Here is a 24,145-nt window from a genome sequence, read left to right as displayed (position 1 = left end):
CGTTTGATTGGCTGACACTGAGTTCTGCTGTCGTCATTGTGTCGAGTTATTGTGAGTTTGATTCAAAGGAGATGATCTGTGGTCGCCATGAACCAATCAGAGCTACAGCGGGAGATTACAAGTCTGAGGAGGAAGTGACCGGCTGCAGGGCGACGCTATTTAAGATGGATACGAGTGTGTGTGTGTGTGTGTGTGTGTGTAGACAGCATGTAGTGTGTTTTCTATATGTAGCTGAAGGTACCAACATCTGTCAGCACTGTAACATGACCTGTGTATGTGTGTGTGTGTGTGTGTGTGTGTGTGTGTGTGTGTGTGTGTGTGTGTGTGTGTTGTCATCAGGGTCTCAGTTTGCCTGCTGCCATCTGCCCTGCTGAGACTGTGTGTTGTTAGCTCACACACACACACACACACACAACTTCAATATAACCGCCTTTTGGGGCCCTGCTGAGAACAAGTGGGAGACAGTTATGACTTGATAAGAGCGTCTACAGTGTTTGACTTGTGAGGACTTGGGCACTGTGCTCACATATGACTATTGTCACACATGTATACTGCCAGATATTAATACATACTTTCAACATATTGTACCACAGTAGCCAGAACTATAACTATAATATTATTACTTTCAATAATGTTGTTGTAAGCTACTGTCATTACCTGCATCTCTCTCTCTCTCTCTCTCTCTCTCTCTCTCTCTCTCTCTCTCTCTGTCTCTCTCTCTCTCTCTCTCTGTCTGTCTCTCTCTCTCTCTCTCTCTCTCTCTCTCTCTCTCTCTCTCTCTCTCTCTCTCTCTCTCTCTCTCTCTCTCTCTCTCTCTCTCTCTCTGTCTCATTGTGTCATGTGGATTACTGTTAATTTATCATGCTGATCTGTTCTGTACGACATCTATTGCACGTCTGTCCGTCCTGGAAGAGGGATCCCTCCTCAGTTGCTCTTCCTGAGCTTTCTACCGTTTTTTTTTCCCCGTTAAAGGGTTTTTTGGGGAGTTTTTCCTGATCAGCTGTGAGGGTCATAAGGACAGAGGGATGTCGTATGCTGTAAAGCCCTGTGAGGCAAATTGTGATTTGTCATATTGGGCTTTATAAATAAAATTGATTGATTGATTTACACTTTAGGTCAGTTCTCTGAGAGGTGACAACAACGATTTCAACTGAAAACGCAACATTTTGAAAACAGTTTCCAGAGTGCAATTTTTTGGAAACGGCACCGTTGTCATGGAAACTTGCAATATGCAGTTCCTCTGAAAACGTAGGGACTTTTTGCACATGCTCATTACAGTTCCAGTCACTAGGCATGTGTGAGAAAGTCGACCATCACAACAACAATGGCGAGCTGTTTGTGTTGCTCACCCTGTTGATTCGTTAACACTTCTCCAGCAAAGTGTAGATCTACTGTGGCAACTCCACCTCGTCGCGGTCCTCTCCGCTCCTCTCACCCACACTTGAGCACCTGTTCTGGGATACACAGTGTCGGCCTGCCCGGCCTGACCTCCGCGGCCCTCCCTGGACAGGTGCTCAAGTGTGGGTGAGAGGAGCGGCAATGGTAATGTATAGTTACCTGGGCTTCATCAGTCAAATTACACATTACTGCCCAACACTGATTATAACTACTTAATAAGAAAGTAGTATTTGGGTATAGCAAAAAAATGAAAATAAACTTCAGCCTCCGCTCGGAAAATTAAACAGTCCTAAAACTGCAGCCTCCAGTACTGCAGCTTTACGTTACTCGATTTTGCAGCTCCGTGTGAACGGAGATCGTTTCAATAACGTCGTCATATAAACGCAGAAGTTTTCTAAAACGCAAAGGACAGACTTCTCTGTTTTTAGAGAGAGCGTTGTCGTCTTAACGGGGCCACAGACTGTGAGTCAGTGTGAGGTCAAACCAGCAGCAGCTGCGTGTCTGTCTCCTCATGTGTTTCAGTAGAGTCAGACAGAGCAGAGGTGTGGTCACGTCACGTGTCTGTCTGGAGGCTTTAGTCCCTTTAACACTATCTGTTCTAGGCGGGAATATCGCGCCATTATTCCGCCTGGCAGTACTGTATATAAGGTACGATCACAGGATGTGGGGACAGAGTTGTTTCACCTTCGAGCTGCCACAGGAGGTAGAAACAGTGTCTGTGTGACCAGGACAGCCGGCAGGATGAGAGCATGGACGGCACGGTGTGATGTTTTTACGACGTGTTATGTGTGTGACACTACTGTTACTACGAGAAGTCGTTTTTCTCCTGGACGTTTTTCGATTGAATTCTACTTGTACGTACTTTCAGCTACAGAGAACAATTTAATTTCTCTCTTTAAGGATGTTCATACTTCTGTTTATGCTTTTTAAAGTATGAAGCATTTTGTCTTTTAACCTTTTCAGTTAATTTCACCTTTGACACTCTCACAGCCTCCAGCTTTTGTAGTCATTTACGACAGCTCCCAGCCTCCGCAGGTAATTCAGCTCAGATTGTTTTATATTTTCACTTCAGCATTTTCCACAGGAAGTGCTTTCTCTATGTTCTCTCCAGGTTTAGATAAACAGAAAGAACATGTTGAGGATCTTTAGAGGAGCTTATGCTAAGCTAAGCTAAGTGGCTGCTGTAAAGACACGAGAGTTGAAACAATCTGAACATCTGACTGTCAGAGAGGATTTACCAAACTGTCATAATTGTTCTTGATGATGTTGATAAATTGGTCCCAATAAATCAAGAGCTGTGCACAGGCCTGAGACCAGCTGCAGCTGTCACCTCCTGCAGTCTAAAATACCAACACACCGCCGGTCAAATCAAAGTTTGTAATGATTCATTCTACATCAGGTTAATCTGATGATTGTGATTTAGATGAATCGATTCATCGTTGGGTCAAAAGAAAGACAGAAGATGTTGTTGACAGTTTCCCGAAGGAGGCCATGTTAGAAATCAAAAACCTGAACATGCTGAGTTTCTTTGAGCAGCTGCAGCCTGAGAGTTGATTCTATGAATAAACTGACAAAACATTTGATTAGAAAATCAAAACTGATAATGATATGAAATGAAATGATAATAAAAGATGACTGAATGATGAAAGTTTTCAGCTTTTCATGTTTCCTGTTGGAGATTAACGTCTGCAGCTCACAGCAGGTGTGAACCTGATGATAATCAGAGCTGATCCAGGACCTGCTGAACCTGAACGCACCATAACAGTCCCTCTGTTTTGAGTCAGTGACAGGACAAAGACTTTAGTCAGGGTGGAGAGGGGGTGGGGTCAGGGTGATGATGGGGTGGGGTCAGGGTGATGATGGGGTGGGGTCATGGTGATGATGGGGTGGGGTCAGGGTGATGATGGGGTGGGGTCATGGTGATGATGGGGTGGGGTCATGGTGATGATGGGGTGGGGTCAGGGTGAAGGACGGGGTGGGGTCTGGGTGATGTGGGGGTGGGGTCATGGTGATGATGGGGTGGGTTCAGGGTGATGATGGGGTGGGTTCAGGGTGGAGATGGGGTGGGGTCATGGTGAAGATGGGGTGGGGTCATGGTGATGATCATGGTGATGATGGGGTGGGGTCATGGTGATGATGGGGTGGGGTCAGGGTGATGATGGGGTGGGGTCAGGGTGAAGAGGGGGTGGGGTCAGGGTGATGATGGGGTGGGGTCATGGTGATGATGGGGTGGGTTCAGGGTGATGATGGGGTGGGGTCATGGTGATGATGGGGTGGGGTCATGGTGATGATGGGGTGGGGTCAGGGTGATGATGGGGTGGGGTCAGGGTGATGATGGGGTGGGGTCAGGGTGATGATGGGGTGGGGTCATGGTGATGATGGGGTGGGGTCAGGGTGAAGACGGGGGTGGGGTCAGGGTGATGATGGGGTGGGGTCATGGTGATGATGGGGTGGGGTCATGGTGATGATGGGGTGGGGTCAGGGTGATGATGGGGTGGGGTCAGGGTGGAGACGGGAGCAGGTCCTCGTCTACAGAGGTCACCATGTTGCACCGCCATGTTTCTACAGTAGCCCAGAGCGGACAAACCAAACACGTGTTATGTGTTTTCATGTCGGGCACTGTGGCACAGCGTCATGAGTTGGTCTCAGTCATCACACGGCGTGTTTTTCGGAGACGACAGACGGTCAGGATGTTTTGGATCATCAGACTGAAGAAACAAAACAAAGACGTCTGATGGGACAGAAACTGAAACTGAAGCGTCTCTGATGATTTCAACTGTTGTTTCCTAACGAGGTCACAGAGTGATCTGATTGGTCCATTTGTTTAATGAGGGGAGAACGAGAACACTAATTATCCTGACAAGTGTGTGTGTGTGTGTGTGTGTGTGTGTGTGTGTGTGTGTGTGTGTGTGTTGAGATGTGTCAGTGTTTCTCTTTATGAGACTCAAGAGAGTTGTGTCTCCGCTGTGTGTCTCAGTGTCTCCTGGGGGCAGCAGGTGAGGTTCACCTGGTGGGAGGTGTGTGTGTGTGTGTGTGTGTGTGTGTGTGTGGTACTGTATTACAGATTTTTCCTGAATTATTTCTACCAAAATCCAGTTTGGACAGATTTATGGTTATACTGGTTTCTGGTATCTGTATCTGTGTCACCCTCCAGCTCAGGTCTTCCACCAGAGGCCTGGGAGTTTGAGGGTTCTGCGCAGTATCTCAGCTGTTGCTAGGACTGCACTCTTCAATCTGCTGGAGCCATTCTCCCAGTTTGGGGGTCACTGCCCAGAGTGCTCCTTCTACCACGGGGATCACATCACAACTTTGACCTTCCACATCTGTTCCAGCTGTTCTTTCAACCCTTGATGCTTCTCCACCTTTCCGTGTTCCTTCTTTCTGATGTTGCTGTCGGCTGGTATCGCCACATCTTCCACCACTGCCCTCTTCTGGTGTTTGTTAACCACCACTATGTCCGGTTGGTTAGCCAGCAGCTGTTTGTCAGTCTGGAAGCTGAAGTCCCACAGGATCTTAGCCCTGTTGTTCTCAACCACCTTTGGTGCTGTGTCCCATCAGGATTTGGGTACTTCGAGTCCATACTGGGTGCAGATGTTCCTGTACACTATCCCAGCCACTTGCTGGCAGCTTGGTCACAACCTGCCACTATGTGCTGGATCGTCTCAGGGGCGTCTCTGCACAGCCTGCACCTTGGGTCTGATCTGCTGTGGTCGACCCTGGCCTCTATGGCCCTTGTGCTTCGGACCTGTTGTTGTGCTGTGATGATTAGTGCCTCTGTGCTGTCTGTCAGTCCAGCATTCTCCAGCCACCGGTAGGTCTTCTTGATATCAGCCACTCCAAGTTGTATGCTGGATGTTTCATCCTGGATAGTGGCTCTGATGCTCACTAGGCCTCTTTCCACTTGGTGTATAGCCTCAGGGTGCTGGACTTGGGGTGGAACCCTCCATGCATGGCGAGGAGCTTTTTTGTCTCCTCCTTTGGCCAGCTTATGATCCCAGCTGGGTATCTGATGACTGGCAGTGTGTGATGGCTCGGACTTTGTTCTGACCGTTGAGCTGACTCCTCAGGACTTGCCTTACTCTCTGGAGGTATTTGGTTGTAGTCGACTTCCTTGCAGCCTCCTCATGATTTCCATTAGCCTGTGGGATCCCAAGGTACTTGTAGCTGTCCTGGATATCTCCCATGTTGCCCTCTGGTAGGTCGACTCCCTCAGTTCTGATCATCTTGCCTCTCTTTGATACCATCCGACCACACTTGTCTAATCTGAATGGCATCCCTCTGTCCTTGCTGTAGATCCTGGTGGTGTGGATCGGTGAGTCAATTTGTCGCTCATTCTTGGCGTACAGCTTGATGTCATCCATGCAGAGCAGATTGTTACTCCACTTCGGAATCTGTATCCATAGCCAGTGTTCTTGATGATCTGTCTGAGGGATTCAGGCCTATGCAGAACAGCAGTGGTGACAGTGCATCCCCTTGGTATATGCTGCATTTGATGTTGACTTGGGCAATCGGCTTTGAGTTGGCCTCTAGGGTCGTCTTCCACATGTCCATGGAGTTCTTTATAAACGCCGTTAGTGTCCTGTTGATCTTGTATAGTTCTATATATATATACTATCCCAGCTGACATTGGGCACCCTGGGTACACCCTGGATGGGTCACCAGACTATCACAGTGCACATTTACTAACAGCTAACAGCTAATACTAACTAACAACTGACATTAACTAGCTGCTAACAGCTAATACTAACTAACAACTGACATTAACTAGCTGCTAACAGCTAATACTAACTAACAACTGACATTAACTAGCTGCTAACAGCTAACGTTAACTAACAACTGACATTAACTAGCTGCTAACAGCTAATACTAACTAACAACTGACATTAACTAGCTGCTAACAGCTAACGTTAACTAGCTGCTAACAGCTAACATTAAGTAGCTGCTAACAGCTAATACTAACTAACAACTGACATTAACTAGCTGCTAACAGCTAACGTTAACTAACAGCCAACATTAACTAGCTGCTAACAGCTAACGTTAACTAGCTGCTAACAGCTAACATTAAGTAGCTGCTAACAGCTAATACTAACTAACAACTGACATTAAGTAGCTGCTAACAGCTAATACTAACTAACAACTGACATTAACTAGCTGCTAACAGCTAATATTAACTAACAACTGACATTAACTAGCTGCTAACAGCTAACGTTAACTAACAGCCAACATTAACTAGCTGCTAACAGCTAACGTTAACTAGCTGCTAACAGCTAACATTAAGTAGCTGCTAACAGCTAACATTAACTAGCCCTCCTTCTGCTGATGTCATCTCAGATAAGTTGTTCACAGTGTGACATCATCAGGCTGCGTCTTCTAACACGTCACGTGTGAGTTCACTGCGCCTTTTGGTCCTGATGGCGTCCTGGGGACGATCTCTGTTTGTCCCGATTCATCTGGTGAACTCTGACCTGTGTCCTTTTTCCTCCGATGTCACTTCCTGTATGTGTTTCTGAGTAAAAGTCTTCTTCACCCTGATCTGTGTGTGTGTGTGTGTGTGTGTGCAGGCTTTTATTGTGAAAAACATCAACTGCAGCCTCAGTGTGAACAGAGGTCAGAGGTCAGAGGTCATGTTATGTGTGTGTGTGTGTGTGTGTGTGTGTGTGTGTCAGCACTCTCAGCAGCTCTGACCAACACAGATGGACTGTGACAGGTGGAGAGGTGCATCATGGGAGAGGAGGCCATGCTCCAAAAATCAGTCCTGACAGATATACACACACACACACACACACACACACACACACCCTCCGCTCTCTGTTTGACTGACAGCTCTGGTAGTCTCACTCTTGGTCGCCCCAGCGACCGCGTCCCGCTCCGTTAGTCCGTCTCAATTGGCCGGATCTGCCTGCCAATCAAACACACAGGCCATGTCCCCGCCCCCCCGGGACCTGCAGCCAAACACATCACTCCTTCATCTCTCCTCCTTCACCTCCTCTCTCCTCTCCCGCCATCTTCCTCCTCCTCCTCTTCATCAGCTCACTGCCCCTCTGCACATCACTGTTCATCGTTCCCACGGCGACGACCACGAGGAGCCGATCGGTGCTGATGTGGACGACTGAACACAAACAAACACACTGAGAGGGAAGGAAGTAAGGAAAGAAGAGGAAGGGAGGGAGGGAAAAGGACAGAGGGGAAGAATGAAGAAAGAAGGACAGACAGAAGGAAGGAGGGAAAGAGGAGAGGGGAAGAAGGGAGGGAGGAGAGTAAGACGAAGGAAAGAACAATGAAGAAAGAGAAAGAAGGAAAGAGGTGAGAGGAGGAAAAGAAAGAAGAAACATAAGAAGAGAAGAGAAGGGAGGAAGGGAGTGAGGGAAGTAAGGAAAGAAGAGGAGGGAGGAGGACGGAAGGAAAGAACAATGAAGATAGAAAGAAAGAGAGAAGGAAAAAGAAGGAAAGGAAATAAGAGGGGGTAGGAAGGAAGGATAGAAGAGAAGGAAGGTGAGGATGGTGGTGATGATGATAGAGAAGAAGATGAAGAGGATAAAAACTGCTCCACCAAAACTGACAAACTTGTCGAAGGTCGCCGACATCACTGTTTGTTTTAACACCCCCCCCCCCCCCCACACTCCCCCAACCCCCCCGGGCCACCTGACGAGCTTTGAAGCGCTAACGAGATGCTGCATCGCCCTGTTTACACTGAGAAGGGGGGGGGGGGAGTCTGACCGCCACGCCGCCGCAGGGCGGGATTCAAAGCAGCACCAGAGGAGGGAGGAGGGGGGGCAGAGGTTTCCCTCGTCAGAGCTCGTTAAGACTCAGGGGTTGCCGTGGTGATTGAGGAGGCGGATCACGTCAGAAGGTCAGAACGTCTTTGACTGAAAACACTGAGTTTTAAACACTGGACTCAGAACATCATCCTCATCACCATGATGAGGATGATGTTCCACTTCCTGTTTGGTTGCTACAGGTAACCAGTGCTGAGAAAGCTTGGTCCTGATTGGCCGACACATATTCCTCAAAGTTGGTCCACATTGACGAGGAGGTCATGTGACCTGACGCCGCCGCAGATATTATGGTCTTTTTTTTTTCTCCTAGTAACCACCCAAAGAAAGGTCCTGATTGGCTGAAACTCTGATGGATCTATTCCAGTGAAGTTAATTTTGAGTGAATTTTATATTTTGATTCTGACCCTTGAGTTTTGTTTGATAAACATCAGACTGGTTCTGTGAAGGACGAAGTGAGCGTGAATTAATAAAGTGATGAAGTCTTTATGTTTGTGTTGTTTTAAAATGATTTCTAAATGTTCTAAATGTTCTGTGAAGAACAGACAGTGTTTATATTCACTGTACGATGAGGAACGACACTTTACACTGTGTTTATGAACTGTCCTCAATACAAAATATATATTCATATTTTACACTCGGTTCACTTCCTGTAAGATTGTAAAGCCAAATCCTGCTCTTTTTTCCTAAATGTAACCACGTGTGTGTGTCGGCTAAACGTAACCATGTGTGTGTGTTGGCTAAACGTAACCACATGTGTGTGTTGGCTAAACGTAACCATGTGTGTGTGTGTCGGCTAAACGTAACCATGTGTGTGTGTTGGCTAAACGTAACCACGTGTGTGTGTTGGCTAAACGTAACCACATGTGTGTGTGTGTCGGCTAAACGTAACCATGTGTGTGTGTTGGCTAAACGTAACCACGTGTGTGTGTTGGCTAAACGTAACCACGTGTGTGTGTTGGCTAAACGTAACCACATGTGTGTGTGTTGGCTAAACGTAACCACGTGTGTGTGTCGGCTAAACGTAACCATGTGTGTGTGTCGGCTAAACGTAACCATGTGTGTGTTGGCTAAACGTAACCACGTGTGTGTGTTGGCTAAACGTAACCACATGTGTGTGTGTTGGCTAAACGTAACCATGTGTGTGTGTGTCGGCTAAACGTAACCAGGTGTGTGTGTTGGCTAAACGTAACCACGTGCGTGTGTCGGCTAAACGTAACCATGTGTGTGTGTTGGCTAAACGTAACCACGTGTGTGTGTTGGCTAAACGTAACCACGTGTGTGTGTCAGCTAAACCTAACCATGTGTGTGTGTCAGCTAAACCTAACCATGTGTGTGTGTCAGCTAAACGTAACCACGTGTGAGTGTCGGTTAAACCTAACCACGTGTGTGTGTCAGCTAAACCTAACCATGTGTGTGTGTCAGCTAAACGTAACCACGTGTGTGTGTTGGCTAAACGTAACCATGTGTGTGTGTTGGCTAAACGTAACCATGTGTGTGTGTGTCGGCTAAACGTAACCACGTGTGTGTGTTGGCTAAACCTAACCACGTGTGTGTGTCAGCTAAACCTAACCATGTGTGTGTGTCAGCTAAACGTAACCACGTGTGTGTGTTGGCTAAACGTAACCATGTGTGTGTGTTGGCTAAACGTAACCATGTGTGTGTGTGTCAGCTAAACCTAACCACGTGTGTGTGTCAGCTAAACGTAACCATGTGTGTGTGTCAGCTAAACGTAACCACGTGTGTGTGTTGGCTAAACGTAACCATGTGTGTGTGTTGGCTAAACGTAACCATGTGTGTGTGTTGGCTAAACGTAACCATGTGTGTGTGTGTCGGCTAAACGTAACCACGTGTGTGTGTTGGCTAAACGTAACCACGTGTGAGTGTCGGTTAAACCTAACCACGTGTGTGTGTCAGCTAAACCTAACCACGTGTGTGTGTCAGCTAAACCTAACCACGTGTGTGTGTGTTGAAAGAAAAAAAGTCAGTTGGTGGTGTCGTAACAGGCTGAAGTTGACACGGCGTCCCAGAACGTCAACAACCAACACACCCAGGGTACCTTGGACGTCATATGTGGACGTGGAAAGTCCATGACCAAACGTGGACATGTGACGAGGTCACAGTGAGGATGAGTTGTTGGTGTTTAAAGGGTTAAAGGACCTGTTCCAACACTTCATCACACACATGTACAGGTTCTCTCTTCTGTTGCTTTGAGCTCTAAACCTGATGTCACAGAGCTCAGACCTCCTCCTCTTCCTCCACCGCTGATACTCAACATGCAGGAGGAGGAGGAGGAGGAGGAGGAAGAGGAGGAGGCTTTGTGCTGCTCAGAGGAATAAAGCAGTGATGGGTCAGAGTGTGACAGTCCTGATCCTGGGCCGGTCCTAAATCCGTCCTTCACATCATGTCACACAGATTACAGCAGCCAATCAGCTTTAACCCTGAACAGCAGCAGGAAACCAGGAGGAGGTGGAGGAGGTGATGTAGAAGGAGGTCGAGCAAAGGTCACAGAGTGAGGGTCACAGAGTGAAGGTCACAGAGTGAAGGTCACAGAGCGTCGACAGGAGGACGTTTAACATGTTTGTGTTCTAACATAATAAACAGACTGAAAAGCAACCAGTGGAACCAGCAGAGGGGAAACACACAGGGACTGGGAGTGACTGGGACGCAGATAAAGGAGCTCAGGGAGGGAGGAGGAGGGAGGAGGTGGAGGTGTAGGAGCAGGTGATGGTGTTGGAGGAGGTGGAGGAGGGAGGACGTGATGGTGTAGGAGCAGGTGATGGTGTAGGAGGAGGTGGAGGAGGGAGGAGGTGGAGGTGTAGGAGCAGGTGATGGTGTAGGAGGAGGTGGAGGAGGGAGGAGGTGGAGGTGTAAGAGCAGGTGACGGTGTAGGAGGAGGTGATGGTGTAGGAGGTGTAGGAGGAGGTGATGGTGTAGGAGGAGGTGGAGGTGCAGGTGATGGTGTAGGAGGAGGTGGAGGAGGTGTAGGAGGAGGTAGGAGGTGTATTTCAGTGTAAATGAGAGTATAAGCTGATTTGAGAGCAGCTGTGTGAAGTGTGAAGGATCACAGCCAACTGTGTTAATACTGTCAGCACTGATACTGTAAATCCTCCCAGAGGAGGAGAGGAGAGGAAAGAGAGGAAAGGAGGGGAGAGGAGAGGAGAGGAGAGGAAAGAGAGGAAAGGAGAGGAGAGGAGGTGAGAGGAAAGAGAGGAAAGGAGAGGAGAGGAGAGGAGAGGAGAGGAGGGGAGAGGAGATCCACACTCAAAAACTTTCCAGGTCATTTTCCAGGATTTCCCTGCTTTATTTTGGGTTAGGACTTTTTCTGAGACCTGGAGGCTGCCTATAATAATCTACATTTCCCAAGGTTTTCCAGGACCTGGTCAAACATCTTCAACCTGCTGTTCCTTGAACCACCAGGTCCTGGATTTGTGCACATTAAAAGGTTCTTACACCTTGCATCGAAGAATCTCCAGTCTTCCAGGATGTTCCTGCTTCATGTCGCCTTTTTGTCCAGGACTTTTTTCAAATATCTGGAAGCTACTTTTAAAAAAAAAAAAAATCTCTCAATTTCCCAGGGTTTTCCAGGACAAGCAGGGACTGTTAGAACATTTCCAGGACTGGTAACTTGTCTTGAACAATGTTAAAATTTCCAGGTTTTCAGGAGATACAGGAGCCATGTCAAATATCTCAAGTCTTGATCTGATCACCACCTTTCCAGGACACCTTGTGTTCCAGGAAACTTTTGCTCTACTTTTAGACCTTCCCCAGGTCTTTGCCAGGACTTGCAAACTGCCTTGAAGGAATCAAAGATTTTCCAGGTTTTCCAGGATATGTGGGGACCCTGTCAAACCAAGCCCCATCCATCAGGACCTGGACACTGAGGACTTTTCCAGGACAACTTTTTCCAACATTAAAACTTCCTGTTGATTTAATTCATCACAACATTCCTCCTCCTGCTGCTGCTCCTCCTCCTCCTCCTCCTGCTCCTCCTGCTCCTCCTCCTCCTGCTCCTCCTGCTCCTCCTGCTCCTCCTCCTCCTGCTCCTCCTGCTCCTCCTGCTCCTCCTAAAGGACTAAAGATAATGGAGGCCACTGACCCACATGAGGGGGGAGGGGTCAGTGTGTGTCACCTCTGCCATCAGAGACACAAAGCACTTTGATTGACAGTTGACAGATATTTTGGGGAGGTGTGTCCTCCTCCTCCTCCTCCTCCTCCTCCTCCTCCTCCTCTACAGCTCGTCTCCCTCCTAAAGACTCTTGAAGTCTCTTGTTCCTGGAACCACAGAAGAAGAATGACGTCAGTTTGTCTGTCTGAGCGTTCACCAAAACATAAATCTGACCAACAGGCTAACACACACACACACACACACACACACAGAGTCTGGTGTTGAGTTCATCATGGGTCGCCGTGGTAACCAGAGACAAAGAGACTGGAGTCATGTTACAGTGAACATGTGTCGGCTGCTGTGTGTGTGTGTGTGTGTGTGTGTTAACATGTTCCCACACACTGTGAATATTACACGACTCAGGAATCTGTCAGGACCATAACTCGTGTCACTGCTGCAGCACGACTGTAACACGGAGTCCATCGCCTGGAAAACACACGATACTTTTATTTTTATACATTTTTAAGTTTAGTATAATTTATACGTTGTTTATTTATCAGCTGTTTATGACGTCCATGACGACGTCTGTTAAACAAGATATTTTATTTTATAATCATTTATGTCTGAATAAAATATAATAAATACAGAAATAAAAAAGTGTTTTCAACTCTATTTAAAATATAAAAAATGTAAAGAAATAAAATGTATATTTTTATCTCTTGATAAATAAATAGATGTACATTTTTATCTGGAGATAAAATCTAATAAATAATTAATACAAATATATTTTCATCTCTGAATAAAAAAATAAATGATTAAATATAGGTGTGTCTGTTATCTTTTTATTATTTATCTATTCATTCTTATTTAACTTTAATTTAACCTCTTGAGATTAAAAACCTCATTTCAGGATGGTCCTGGCCGAGACAGGCAGCAACATAGAACAAAAATAGAAAATAAAAAATATACAGCTCTGAAACAAACAACATAAAACACAAAATGAGAAAACTATAAAGAAAAACGTGTGTGACTATGTGCTTTAACTAGTGAACCATAAAACCACAGAAAATGTGTGTATAAATTAATTAATTACATAAAATATTATTTAGAAATCTCTGAATAAATAAATAAATAGATGAATTTAAAAACAACATATATGAAGAGTTAATCAGCAAAAACAGCTGAATGCAGCTTGTGATCAAAACAACTCAACAACTGTTTGTTTCAATAAAAAACAATAAAAACGCGATTCAGAAAAATGTATAAAAACTGAGACGTTGTTTTTTGCAGATATTTTCAATATAAACACCAGAGTGTGTTACACGAGCTGCACGCACGCACACTCATCAAATACTTACAAATATTAAAAAATGTCACAAGAAAAGAAGCAGAAAAAGAAAATAAAGAACATCTGATGAGAAAATGTACATTAAACACACACACACACACACACACACACACACACACACACACACACACACACACACACACACACACGTAACTTTAGAGGCGTGATCAGAGGAAACAGTTGTGATGGCAGTCTTTTGTTTTGAAAGTTTACGGCCGTCCTTCCTGTGATGACATGAAGAGTTCAACACATCACAGAAAATATTATTAAACCTGATAATACAAAGTTTGTTGTGTGAAATGTGGCGTGAGTTACGCTCAGAGGGTGGAGGCTGTGTGTGTGTGTGTGTGTGTGTGTGTGTGTGTGTGTGTGTGTGTGTGCAGGATCGGGTTTGCGGACATCAGATCAGATAGTTTTGTCTCACAGCTTGTAGCTTCTTGTCTGAACCTGAAGGAAACACTGTGGGTATTGTGGCTGAGCCTGTCAGGACGGACTCAGGTTACATTAACACAGTGACACAATGGAGGGCGCGTATCTCCAGAGGGCCGCCGTCATGTGACTGTGGGACAGAAATAATGAAGCTGCTGTGGGAACGAACGCAGCCCGTAAAGAACGTCACATGATCACAGAATAAATCTAACACACACAGAACATGAAAAATATATGTAAATATATTGAAGTTAAAGCTGCATTATTGTATGTTTGACCACCAGGGGGCTACAGGTGACAAATTCAAATACTGTACATTTAATAATAATAATAATAATAATAATAATAATAATAATAATAAACTTTACACAGTCACACAGTGATTTACATGGTTGATCCCAGATTTAAAACAATGCAGGATTTAATTTCAAGAAAGACAAAAACCGACAGGAAAAAAAAATCTTTAATGGGGAAAATGTTGGTCTGCAGCTGCAAAGACCCGAAGACACATTTACGTACCTTTATTAACTTATTCAAAATAATTTTTTTGCCAGACTGCAGTCAAGGACCATCACCGCTGTGTTGATGTCAACATAAACAAACTATCTAGAATCAGCACGATGATGATGATGATGATGATGATGATGGTGATGGTGATGATGATGAAGATGGTGATGATGATGATGATGATGATGGTGATGGTGATGGTGGTGATGATGATGATGATGATGATGATGGTGATGGTGATGATGATGATCCTGGATAAACTGAACTAAATCTATCCAGGATCAAGACAGAAAAAAGGAGGGAAATGTGCAGGATGTCACAGGAAGTGAACTCTGACCTCCTGGGTGAAAGTCCTAGGTTGTAGGATGTGACCACCTGCTGGAGATCTGCACCCTACTGAGAGCGCTTTCTACTTTAAATATAAAACTCTGTGCAGAAACAACAGCCAAACTTTTTTTTACTAAGAGGAATAAAAACTAGTCTGTGTTTTTAAACCAGCTGAAGCGTCCGTCCAGACCTCCTGAGCAGAATCAGTAAATCACACATTTGTTTCAGTGGGTCTCACAGTCACCACCAGCTGTCCTCAGACCCTCCGGTCAGATCAGGAGACGTCCTCCAGCTGGGGATGGACCCCTCTCCTGGGACAGAAACACCTGCAGCACGCCGTACGTACAGGACATAGACACAGAACATACAAGGACCTTGGATCAAGGAGGACGTCAGCAGCTTCCAGGTGTGTCCAAAGAGACGCAGCCTGAGAGACAACCTGCTCCTTCCTGTCTCAGCTTCATTCTGTCAGCAGGTCACGAACGACCTTGGCCAGTCCCCGTCACCATCGGACCTGGACCTCATCCACCTGACCTCCAGAGACCTGCACAGATTAAACTGTAAATCACAGCAAGGCATGCTGGGAGCTGTGACATCACAGGTGTGGACGGTGAAATATGTTCAGATATTCTTTCTTCTGAGCAGCTGCCGGACGCAAAGACAGAAAATGTGGGCGAAGAAGAGGAACTGTCGGACACCTGTCCACGTCCAATCAGATCCTTCTGTCAGCACCTCAGACATGTAGACAAAATGACACCATCAGTTTCGACTCCACCTCAGTTTAGATGGAAATACTCAGAGGGGAAAAGTACTCAGATACTTTCATTCAGTAAAAGTACTAATACCTCAGTGTTACAGGTGAAAGTCCTGGATCAAACATGTTACTGAAGTAAAAGTACAACATATTATGAATGAGCTGAACCTGTGACGTATCTACAGTGTTTGATGTGCAGTAAAAAGTAAAGTATTTATTACAGAAATGTAACGTGGCAGAAAATAGAAAGTAAAGTAGGAATACCTCCAAGCTGTACTTTAGTAAATGTATTTAGTTACTTCTTGTCGCTGCTGTGAGGAAGAATCTCTGTTGGTTTACAATAAGCTGCTGGTTTGGACTAAATGAGGATGATGATGAAGGTGGTGAACCCGGTGGTCCCTCGGCCCTCTGGGACTGACACAGAGCCTCTCTCCATTACTGTGATGAGTGATGATGTGAGAGCTGGAGGGGACAGAGGTCAGTGAACGCACCGCCTGTTAGCGTCACCCAATCCTTCAGCTAACCGAGTTAGCGTGCACTTTGCTAATGGCGTTAGCGAAGACGGAGAGGGCGCGGCGAGGAGAAACACTTCACTCAGCTGATGCTTCCAGCTGATCGACCTCCATCAGGACCACGCTCTGACGCTGCATTCAGGTCACATGGGAATAATGATTGCTCAGAGTAAGAGACTCTGAGGGGAAACTTTGAAATCATTAAGGTAACTCGATTATATGGAAGTCCATTTGTGCCAAAATAACTGCTCTGCTCATCCAGTGAGACACTTTCAGGAAGCTTCACTAAAAATAAAAGTCTGAGGGGATGTGCTGGTCAGATTCTTTAAATATTATTGATTTATTATTGTTAGTTATAGATAAAACAAAGTTTGATGGATTTTTTTTTAAAAAGAATCTCAGAGTCGTTCTGTCGTTGTGTCACAGTGACGTATGACAGAGTTCAGTTTGTTCACCAGACAACACAAATAAAACAAAACTATGAAACAAAAGTCAAAATTATTTAATAATAATCAAAGTTGGAAGAAGTTCTGAGGAACACGTAGTGATGTCACAGGATACAAGTAAGAGTCCTGCATGAAGTACAAAAGTATTAGGATCAGAGCTGTCAGAATAACACGTTCATTTTGATTAAATCACACAAAAAATAACATTCAATTTTTCAAACACTGATTAATGGCGTTCTGTGGTGCCCTTTGACCCGGTGCGTCACTGAAGGCCACAGTGTCTTTGTCACATGATGGAGGCAGACGAGACGACGCTGCTCGGCCTTGTGAACGGAACATTTGCATTTAAAAAACAGCGAGATGTACTGAAGACCTTCAGTCTGAAATATCACCTCAACACAAACCTGGAGGTCTGAGCTAGCATAGCCTCTGATGCTAACGCTAGCAGCCAGCCTCGTCACGCCACACTGGACCAGGTGTTCAGACTGAGTCAGTCAGAATCAGAATCAGAATCAGAAATACTTTATTGATCCCCGAGGGGAAATTGTTTATGTTACAGGTGCTCCTTGCAAGAGAGGAAAGATACGTGAAAATATAAGAAATTTAAACAGTAGTATTAACAAATATAGAGTTAAATAAGTCTACCTGTGGCCGACTCACTGACTCCCTTCAGACCAGTTTGGGTGGTCGAGGACAGGAGGACACCTGTGTCCAACATCCTGGAGGACAGGAGGACACCTGTGCCCAACATCCTGGAGGACAGGGGGACACCTGTGTCCAACATCCTGGAGGACACCTGTGCCCAACATCCTGGAGGACAGGAGGACACCTGTGTCCAACATCCTGGAGGACAGGGGGACACCTGTGTCCAACATCCTGGAGGACACCTGTGCCCAACATCCTGGAGGACAGGAGGACACCTGTGTCCAACATCCTGGAGGACAGGAGGACACCTGTGCCCAACATCCTGGAGGACAGGGGGACACCTGTGTCCAACATCCTGGAGGACAGGGGGACACTTGTGCCCAACATCCTGGAGGACAGGAGGACACCTGTGCCCAACATCCTGGAGGACAGGAGGACACCTGTGTCCAACATCCTGGAGGACAGGGGGACACCTGTGTCCAACATCCTGGAGGACAGGTGGACACCTGTGCCCAACATCCTGGAGGACAGGTGGACACCTGTGCCCAACATCCTGGAGGACAGGGGGACACCTGTGTCCAACATCCTGGAGGACAGGGGGACACTTGTGCCCAACATCCAGCAGCTTCACTACGACACTGCGTCACAGGTTAACTCCACCCTTCCTGCTGTACTCAAAGGTTCCTCAGGTCTATGCGTCACGTCTCTGTGGAGCTCGGGTACTGGTGTGAGTGAAAAAACGTGGGGGCGGAGTCACATACCTGGGTTCATGTGTTTTTAGCATGTAACAAAAGCCTTGGTTTTCAGCAGCGCTGTATGGACGCAGATCTTTCACAGGAAGTAGGTGATGGACTGTGTTATTATCTGATGCTAGTTGTGTCGAGCTCAGTGTGTCCAGTGTTGGGTGATTTTTTGCGTTAGCTGGCTGTCAGCGGCTAACGCTATCTCTGGATGGTGGCCTGTGAGGTGAGCCCTCATGTTCGTAGTATTCCCAGAGTATTTTATTCTCATGCATCACGTGCACGTCCTCCTTTCCTTCTGTGCCCAGATGTTTGATTTAAACGCTGACGCTACATTTCTGATTTCTGTCTCGGTGCCTCCATCTTTGTTTTGACAAACTTCCAGAGACCTCTGCTGACCTCACCAGGAGATGAAACATCAGCACCATCTAGTGGACCGAAAACTGGTTTCATTATTCTAGTACCACAAGTTGGATTGTAACCTGTCTTTGCAAAAATGAATAATACATACAATAATAAAAGATCGATTGTACATAAAGTGCAGTTTGGCCGAATCCTGGGAGCTGTCACCTTTCTCCTCCCGCTGGAGTTTGCTCTGTTTTAGCATTTTCAGCTCATCAGAAATAAGCGGTACACATAGTGCGGCTGCAACTTACAGTTAATAATAATAATTATACATTTTATTTGAAGGCGCCTTTCGTGGCCCTCAAGGACACCGTACAGACACACAAAATGACATTAAAAAGACATTAAAAGGAAAAAAACAAACAAACAAAACACAATAGAAATTTTTATTGTTGATGAATCTGTCGATAATTTTCTCAGCTAATCGATTATTGTTTTGTTTTTTATCTGTACGATGCCAGAAAATGGTGAAAAATGTTGATCAGTGTTTTTTAACATGACGTCTTCAAATGTCTTGTTTTGTCTGAAGATATTCACTTTACTGTGGCAGAGTAAACACACCAGAAAATATTCACATTTAAGAAGCTGGAATTCACTAATTTGGACTCTCAAACTGATCAATGACAAAAACTGTGCTGTATCGTTTTTTCCCACGCACTGTAAGAAGTGACAAGTCTGTTTGTCTGTTAGAGTCAACTCAGCAGGATCAGTTTGATTTAATGGATTTTTAATTTGAGGACAGTAAAAAAACACACACACACACACACACACACACACACACCATCTGTCAAACGTGAATTGAAACTTTTTTTATTGTTAAATGAGAGCAGAGCAGAATTTAAAACGAGCTGTGATTAAACCAGGACTGCTCAGCCAATCAGGACGGACCGTAAGAAACCAAATCAGTCAGTTCAAACCTCATTACCAAAATCCAAATTAGCTCTGTTGATTGGACGACCCCCCCCCCCACACACACAGACACACACACACACAGACACACACACACAGTGTTGTTGTGACATGAATATTCAGAGACACATGAAGTTTGATTAGTTTGTTTTCTGGGATCAACTGTTGAGTGATGATGGTTGGTAATAAGGAGGTAACTGACTGGTGTGTCACACTGTGACAGAATCTGTGTTTGTGCTCAATTAAATTATGTAAATGACGGCGACAGTGTGACGGAGCAGCTGTGAGGAGAAACAAAAACACTTTGACTGATTCACCCGACATGTTTCACATGTTTCCGTCTCTGCTCCGAGGAAACTTTATCTTAATGTGTCGACTTCAGACCGAACGTGTGCAGGTGGAGACGTCGTTCACCGCAGGTTCTCAGGAAGTCATTTAACATGCACGGGTTAGCGTAAACAGCTTCAACGACTCAAAGTCACGTCTGCAAACATCTTTATTTGTCCGTCCAAAACCCAAAAAGATTCAGTTTAACAGAAGGAAAAACTTTCTGAAGTGTTAAACTGATAAATGACTTCAGTCTCTTCCTCATGTGTAGCGTGTGTGTGCGACTCAAAGATGCTGTTGTCCAGCATGTGTTCACGCCTGCAGAGGACTGAATGACACAGTCGTCTCGTGGACACCTGTTTGTGCACCTCTGCTCCTCCAGCAGAGCAAACGGCCCTGCGTCTCACTACATGTTCTCCTCCAGGTTCAAACACATCACATTATATTCACATTATTATCAAGGAACTATTAAAATACACCAGAAAACACTTCGCTGAAAACAGAACAAAACCACGAAAGACTACGTCTTCTTCTTCTTTTGGCTGTTCCCTCAGGAAAACAAAAAAGAGATTAAAAACACCGACACCTAGTGGGCAAAGTAGAACTCTGTGTGTGTGTGTGTGTGTCTGTCTGTCTGTGTGTGTGTGTGTGTGTGTGTGTGTGTGTGTGTCTGTCTGTCTGTGTGTGTGTGTGTGTGTGTGTGTGTAGGAAACTTAACAGAGAGCAACAAACACTGAAACACACAGAATAACAACATTCTCTTCCTCCACAGCAATATTATGGCCAAGTGATTCATTTGTTAAATTCATTCATTAACTTTGTTTATTTTATGTTATTTATTAGTGTTATTTGAGCCACTCACAGCCTACTCTCATTGCTATTTGTTAATTACATAAAGAGGCGTGATGATGCCGGTGTTATTGAGCATAGGCTTTATCTTTATCTCATTATGTTTCTTATTCAGGTCTCTCTTAGAAAAGAGACCTGAACCTCAATCAGTGCGTGATTATGTAAAGGTAGAAAAATAAATAAATACAGAGGAGGAGAATAGAATATGAAACAGCCTTTATTTCATTAAAAACTAAATGAAAACAACGAAATAGGAGCGCTATTCCTGACCGGTGCATCAAAAGACATGCAGGCCAGGGAAACGAAACAAACAACCCCATGAATCTTTTTATTAATAGCCTATAAAATGACGTGTTTTCTCCTGCGGGACGGGAGAAGACACAAAATCAATGCATCTCTATTATTGTGCGGGCATAAATTCTCAGAGTTTTGCGGGAGCGGGCGGGAGCGGACATACACATTGCGGGAGCGGGCGGTAATGGTCAGAAATTCAGGTTTCAGCTTAAGCCTGATTTATGGTCCTACGGTGTACCTACGACGTACCTACGTCGTTGCTGTGACACCGTCGTGAACCCTTCGAACTTCTCCGTCACTCCATTTCGTCCTGGTGCAATTCACCACCAGAGCGGTAGGAGGCTTTCCTGAATGGTTATCGTCGTCTCTAGTTGATTCTTTGTTTAGCTTCCGGCTTTTCCGGTCACAGAGAAATGAACGCGGAGCACGGACAGACGGCTCCATCCGTATCCGTATTTAACGTTGACCATAAATGGGCCTTAATACTGAAACATTTACATCGCAACAGAAGATGTTTAAACATGGCGGGGATGGCGCAATCTGGAAATACGGAACCGGAAATGCGTTGCTACCAAGCAAACCAATCACAGCCCTCTTGGTCTGCACTGGGTCTGCGTCGCCGGGGGACTACGGCAAGCCTCCTGCATAGCCACGTACCCTACGACGTAGGGACGTTGTTGATTTAACGCAGGACCATAAATCAGGCATTACAGAGACAGACAGGAGGTCTGCGTCACTGTGACGTGGAGTTACATCTCTGGGGAGGTGCAGGTCAGGCTACAGCGTGGGCTCCATGTTGACGCAGAGTCTACGGTTAAGTTAAGGTGTTGATTCAAGGCAGAAGTAAAAATTCCACCTTACCCCCAGCGATGCAAAATGGCTCTGTGAGAGGCAGATAGAAGGAGCTACAGAGACCCAGGAGGTACAGAAGAGGTGATGTGCATTAAGTTCATTTTCACAGGAAACACTGAATAAAAATGACTTAAGGGGATAAAATTCACAAACATTCAACAGAAAGTTTAAATGATAAATAAAATTTACAAAATATAGTTTAACAACAAGAAATAATGACGGTCACTTCTAACTGACACACAGACACCTCTCAGTTTGGACATTTTGGGCCTTTTTGCTTCTATAACATGTCATTTTTCAGACCAGTGGGAAAAAACATCCAAAATACCGGTGTTAGGCACTACTTTAAAAATGTAATAAGATAAACTAGCAGTTAATCTACATCCAAATAAAGTGTCAGAGAGATGTGGCAGCTGAGCTACGAGAAAATGACAAAAGTTACTGCAACTTTTATTTTTGACTTTATGTCAAATCAGCGTTTTTCTCAGTGATCAGAAAAACTGTCGGCCAAAAACAAAAAAATGTTCAGCTGAACTGTTGATTGTAAAATAACAGACTGAAATTGAAACTTTCTTCTTCCATCAAAATAGCTGAAATACTATTACTGTCAAAACAATACCTCGACAGCTGAAACATTAATACCATGAAAAACAAATGTCCAAAACACAGTGGAAAGAAACCTTGAAGCTGTGTGATGGTGACATCATCAGGAGATTCGTGAGCTTCTATGTTCAGTAGAGAAAGAAATTATTTTAATTTAATCAAATAAATTATCAAAAGAAAATGTTGAAACTGTGAGAAAAGACTCTTCAGCAGCTCCACAGGAAATGACATCACTCCTCTTCCTCTTCCCCAGGTTCTTTCGGGGCGAGTACACGGTGGAGGTGGCGATCAACGACTACCTGGACATCTACTGTCCGCACTACGAGTGGGCGGAGGCGGCTGAGCGCATGGAGCACTACGTGTTGTACATGGTGAACTACGACGGCTACACCACCTGCGACCACCACAGGAAGGGCTTCAAACGCTGGGAGTGTAACCGACCACAGAGCCCCAACGGACCGCTCAAGTTCTCCGAGAAGTTCCAGCTGTTCACGCCCTTCAGCCTGGGCTTTGAGTTCAGGCCGGGACACGAGTACTACTACATCTGTGAGTACTGCTGAGTATTACTGAGTATTACTGAGTAACGTCATATCTCAGGAACAGAAGGGGAGACATTTGGTCAGATACTGAATTGGTGACTCTAATCTTGAAACTGTGCTGATTGTATAGATCTTCTGTGTGTGAAGCATCCATGTTTTCACTGACATGGATGGAGACTGTCAGAGAGACTGTCAGAGAGAGTCATACAACCACAGGGTGGACTGGTGGGCGGAGTCATACAACCACGGGGTGGACTGGTGGGTGGAGTCATACAACCACAGGGTGGACTGGTGGGTGGAGTCATACAACCATGGGGTGGACTGGTGGGTGGAGTCATACAACCATGGGGTGGACTGGTGGGCGGAGTCATACAGCCACAGGGTGGACTGGTGGGCGGAGTCATACAACCACAGGGTGGACTGGTGGGTGGAGTCATACAACCATGGGGTGGACTGGTGGGCCGAGTCATACAGCCACAGGGTGGACTGGTGGGCGGAGTCATACAACCACAGGGTGGACTGGTGGGTGGAGTCATACAACCATGGGGTGGACTGGTGGGCGGAGTCATACAACCATGGGGTGGACTGGTGGGTGGAGTCATACAACCACAGGGTGGACTGGTGGGTGGAGTCATACAACCACAGGGTGGACTGGTGGGCGGAGTCATACAACCACAGGGTGGACTGGTGGGAGGAGTCATACAACCACAGAGTGGACTGGTGGGAGGAGTCATACAACCACAGAGTGGACTGGTGGGTGGAGTCATACAACCACAGGGTGGACTGGTGGGAGGAGTCATACAACCACAGAGTGGACTGGTGGGTGGAGTCATACAACCACAGGGTGGACTGGTGGGAGGAGTCATACAGCCACAGGGTGGACTGGTGGGCGGAGTCATACAGCCACAGGGTGGACTGGTGGGTGGAGTCATACAACCACAGGGTGGACTGGTGGGAGGAGTCATACAACCACAGGGTGGACTGGTGGGTGGAGTCATACAACCACAGGGTGGACTGGTGGGCAGAGTCATACAACCACAGGGTGGACTGGTGGGCCGAGTCATACAGCCACAGGGTGGACTGGTGGGCAGAGTCATACAACCACAGGGTGGACTGGTGGGTGGAGTCATACAACCACAGGGTGGACTGGTGGGAGGAGTCATACAGCCACAGGGTGGACTGGTGGGAGGAGTCATACAGCCACAGGGTGGACTGGTGGGCCGAGTCATACAACCACAGGGTGGACTGGTGGGTGGAGTCATACAACCACAGGGTGGACTGGTGGGTGGAGTCATACAACCACAGGGTGGACTGGTGGGCCGAGTCATACAGCCACAGGGTGGACTGGTGGGCAGAGTCATACAACCACAGGGTGGACTG

At 46.0% G+C, this 24,145-nt stretch overlaps 1 protein-coding gene across 2 annotated transcripts in view; it reads left to right on the top strand.

Annotated features, from left to right (window-relative positions):
- Positions 1–24,145, top strand: part of LOC125895577 (ephrin-A2-like) — a 99,894-nt gene that overhangs the window by 58,744 nt on the left and 17,005 nt on the right. For both annotated transcript variants that reach the window (XM_049587519.1, XM_049587520.1), the window contains exon 2: positions 22,480–22,772. In XM_049587519.1, coding sequence (XP_049443476.1) covers positions 22,480–22,772 — 293 coding nt within the window. The remainder of the gene's footprint in view (positions 1–22,479; positions 22,773–24,145) is intronic.

The sequence above is a fragment of the Epinephelus fuscoguttatus genome, linkage group LG10 (assembly GCF_011397635.1).
Source record: "Epinephelus fuscoguttatus linkage group LG10, E.fuscoguttatus.final_Chr_v1".
Taxonomy (NCBI): domain Eukaryota; kingdom Metazoa; phylum Chordata; class Actinopteri; order Perciformes; family Serranidae; genus Epinephelus; species Epinephelus fuscoguttatus.
This window is presented reverse-complemented; position numbering and strand designations above follow the sequence as displayed.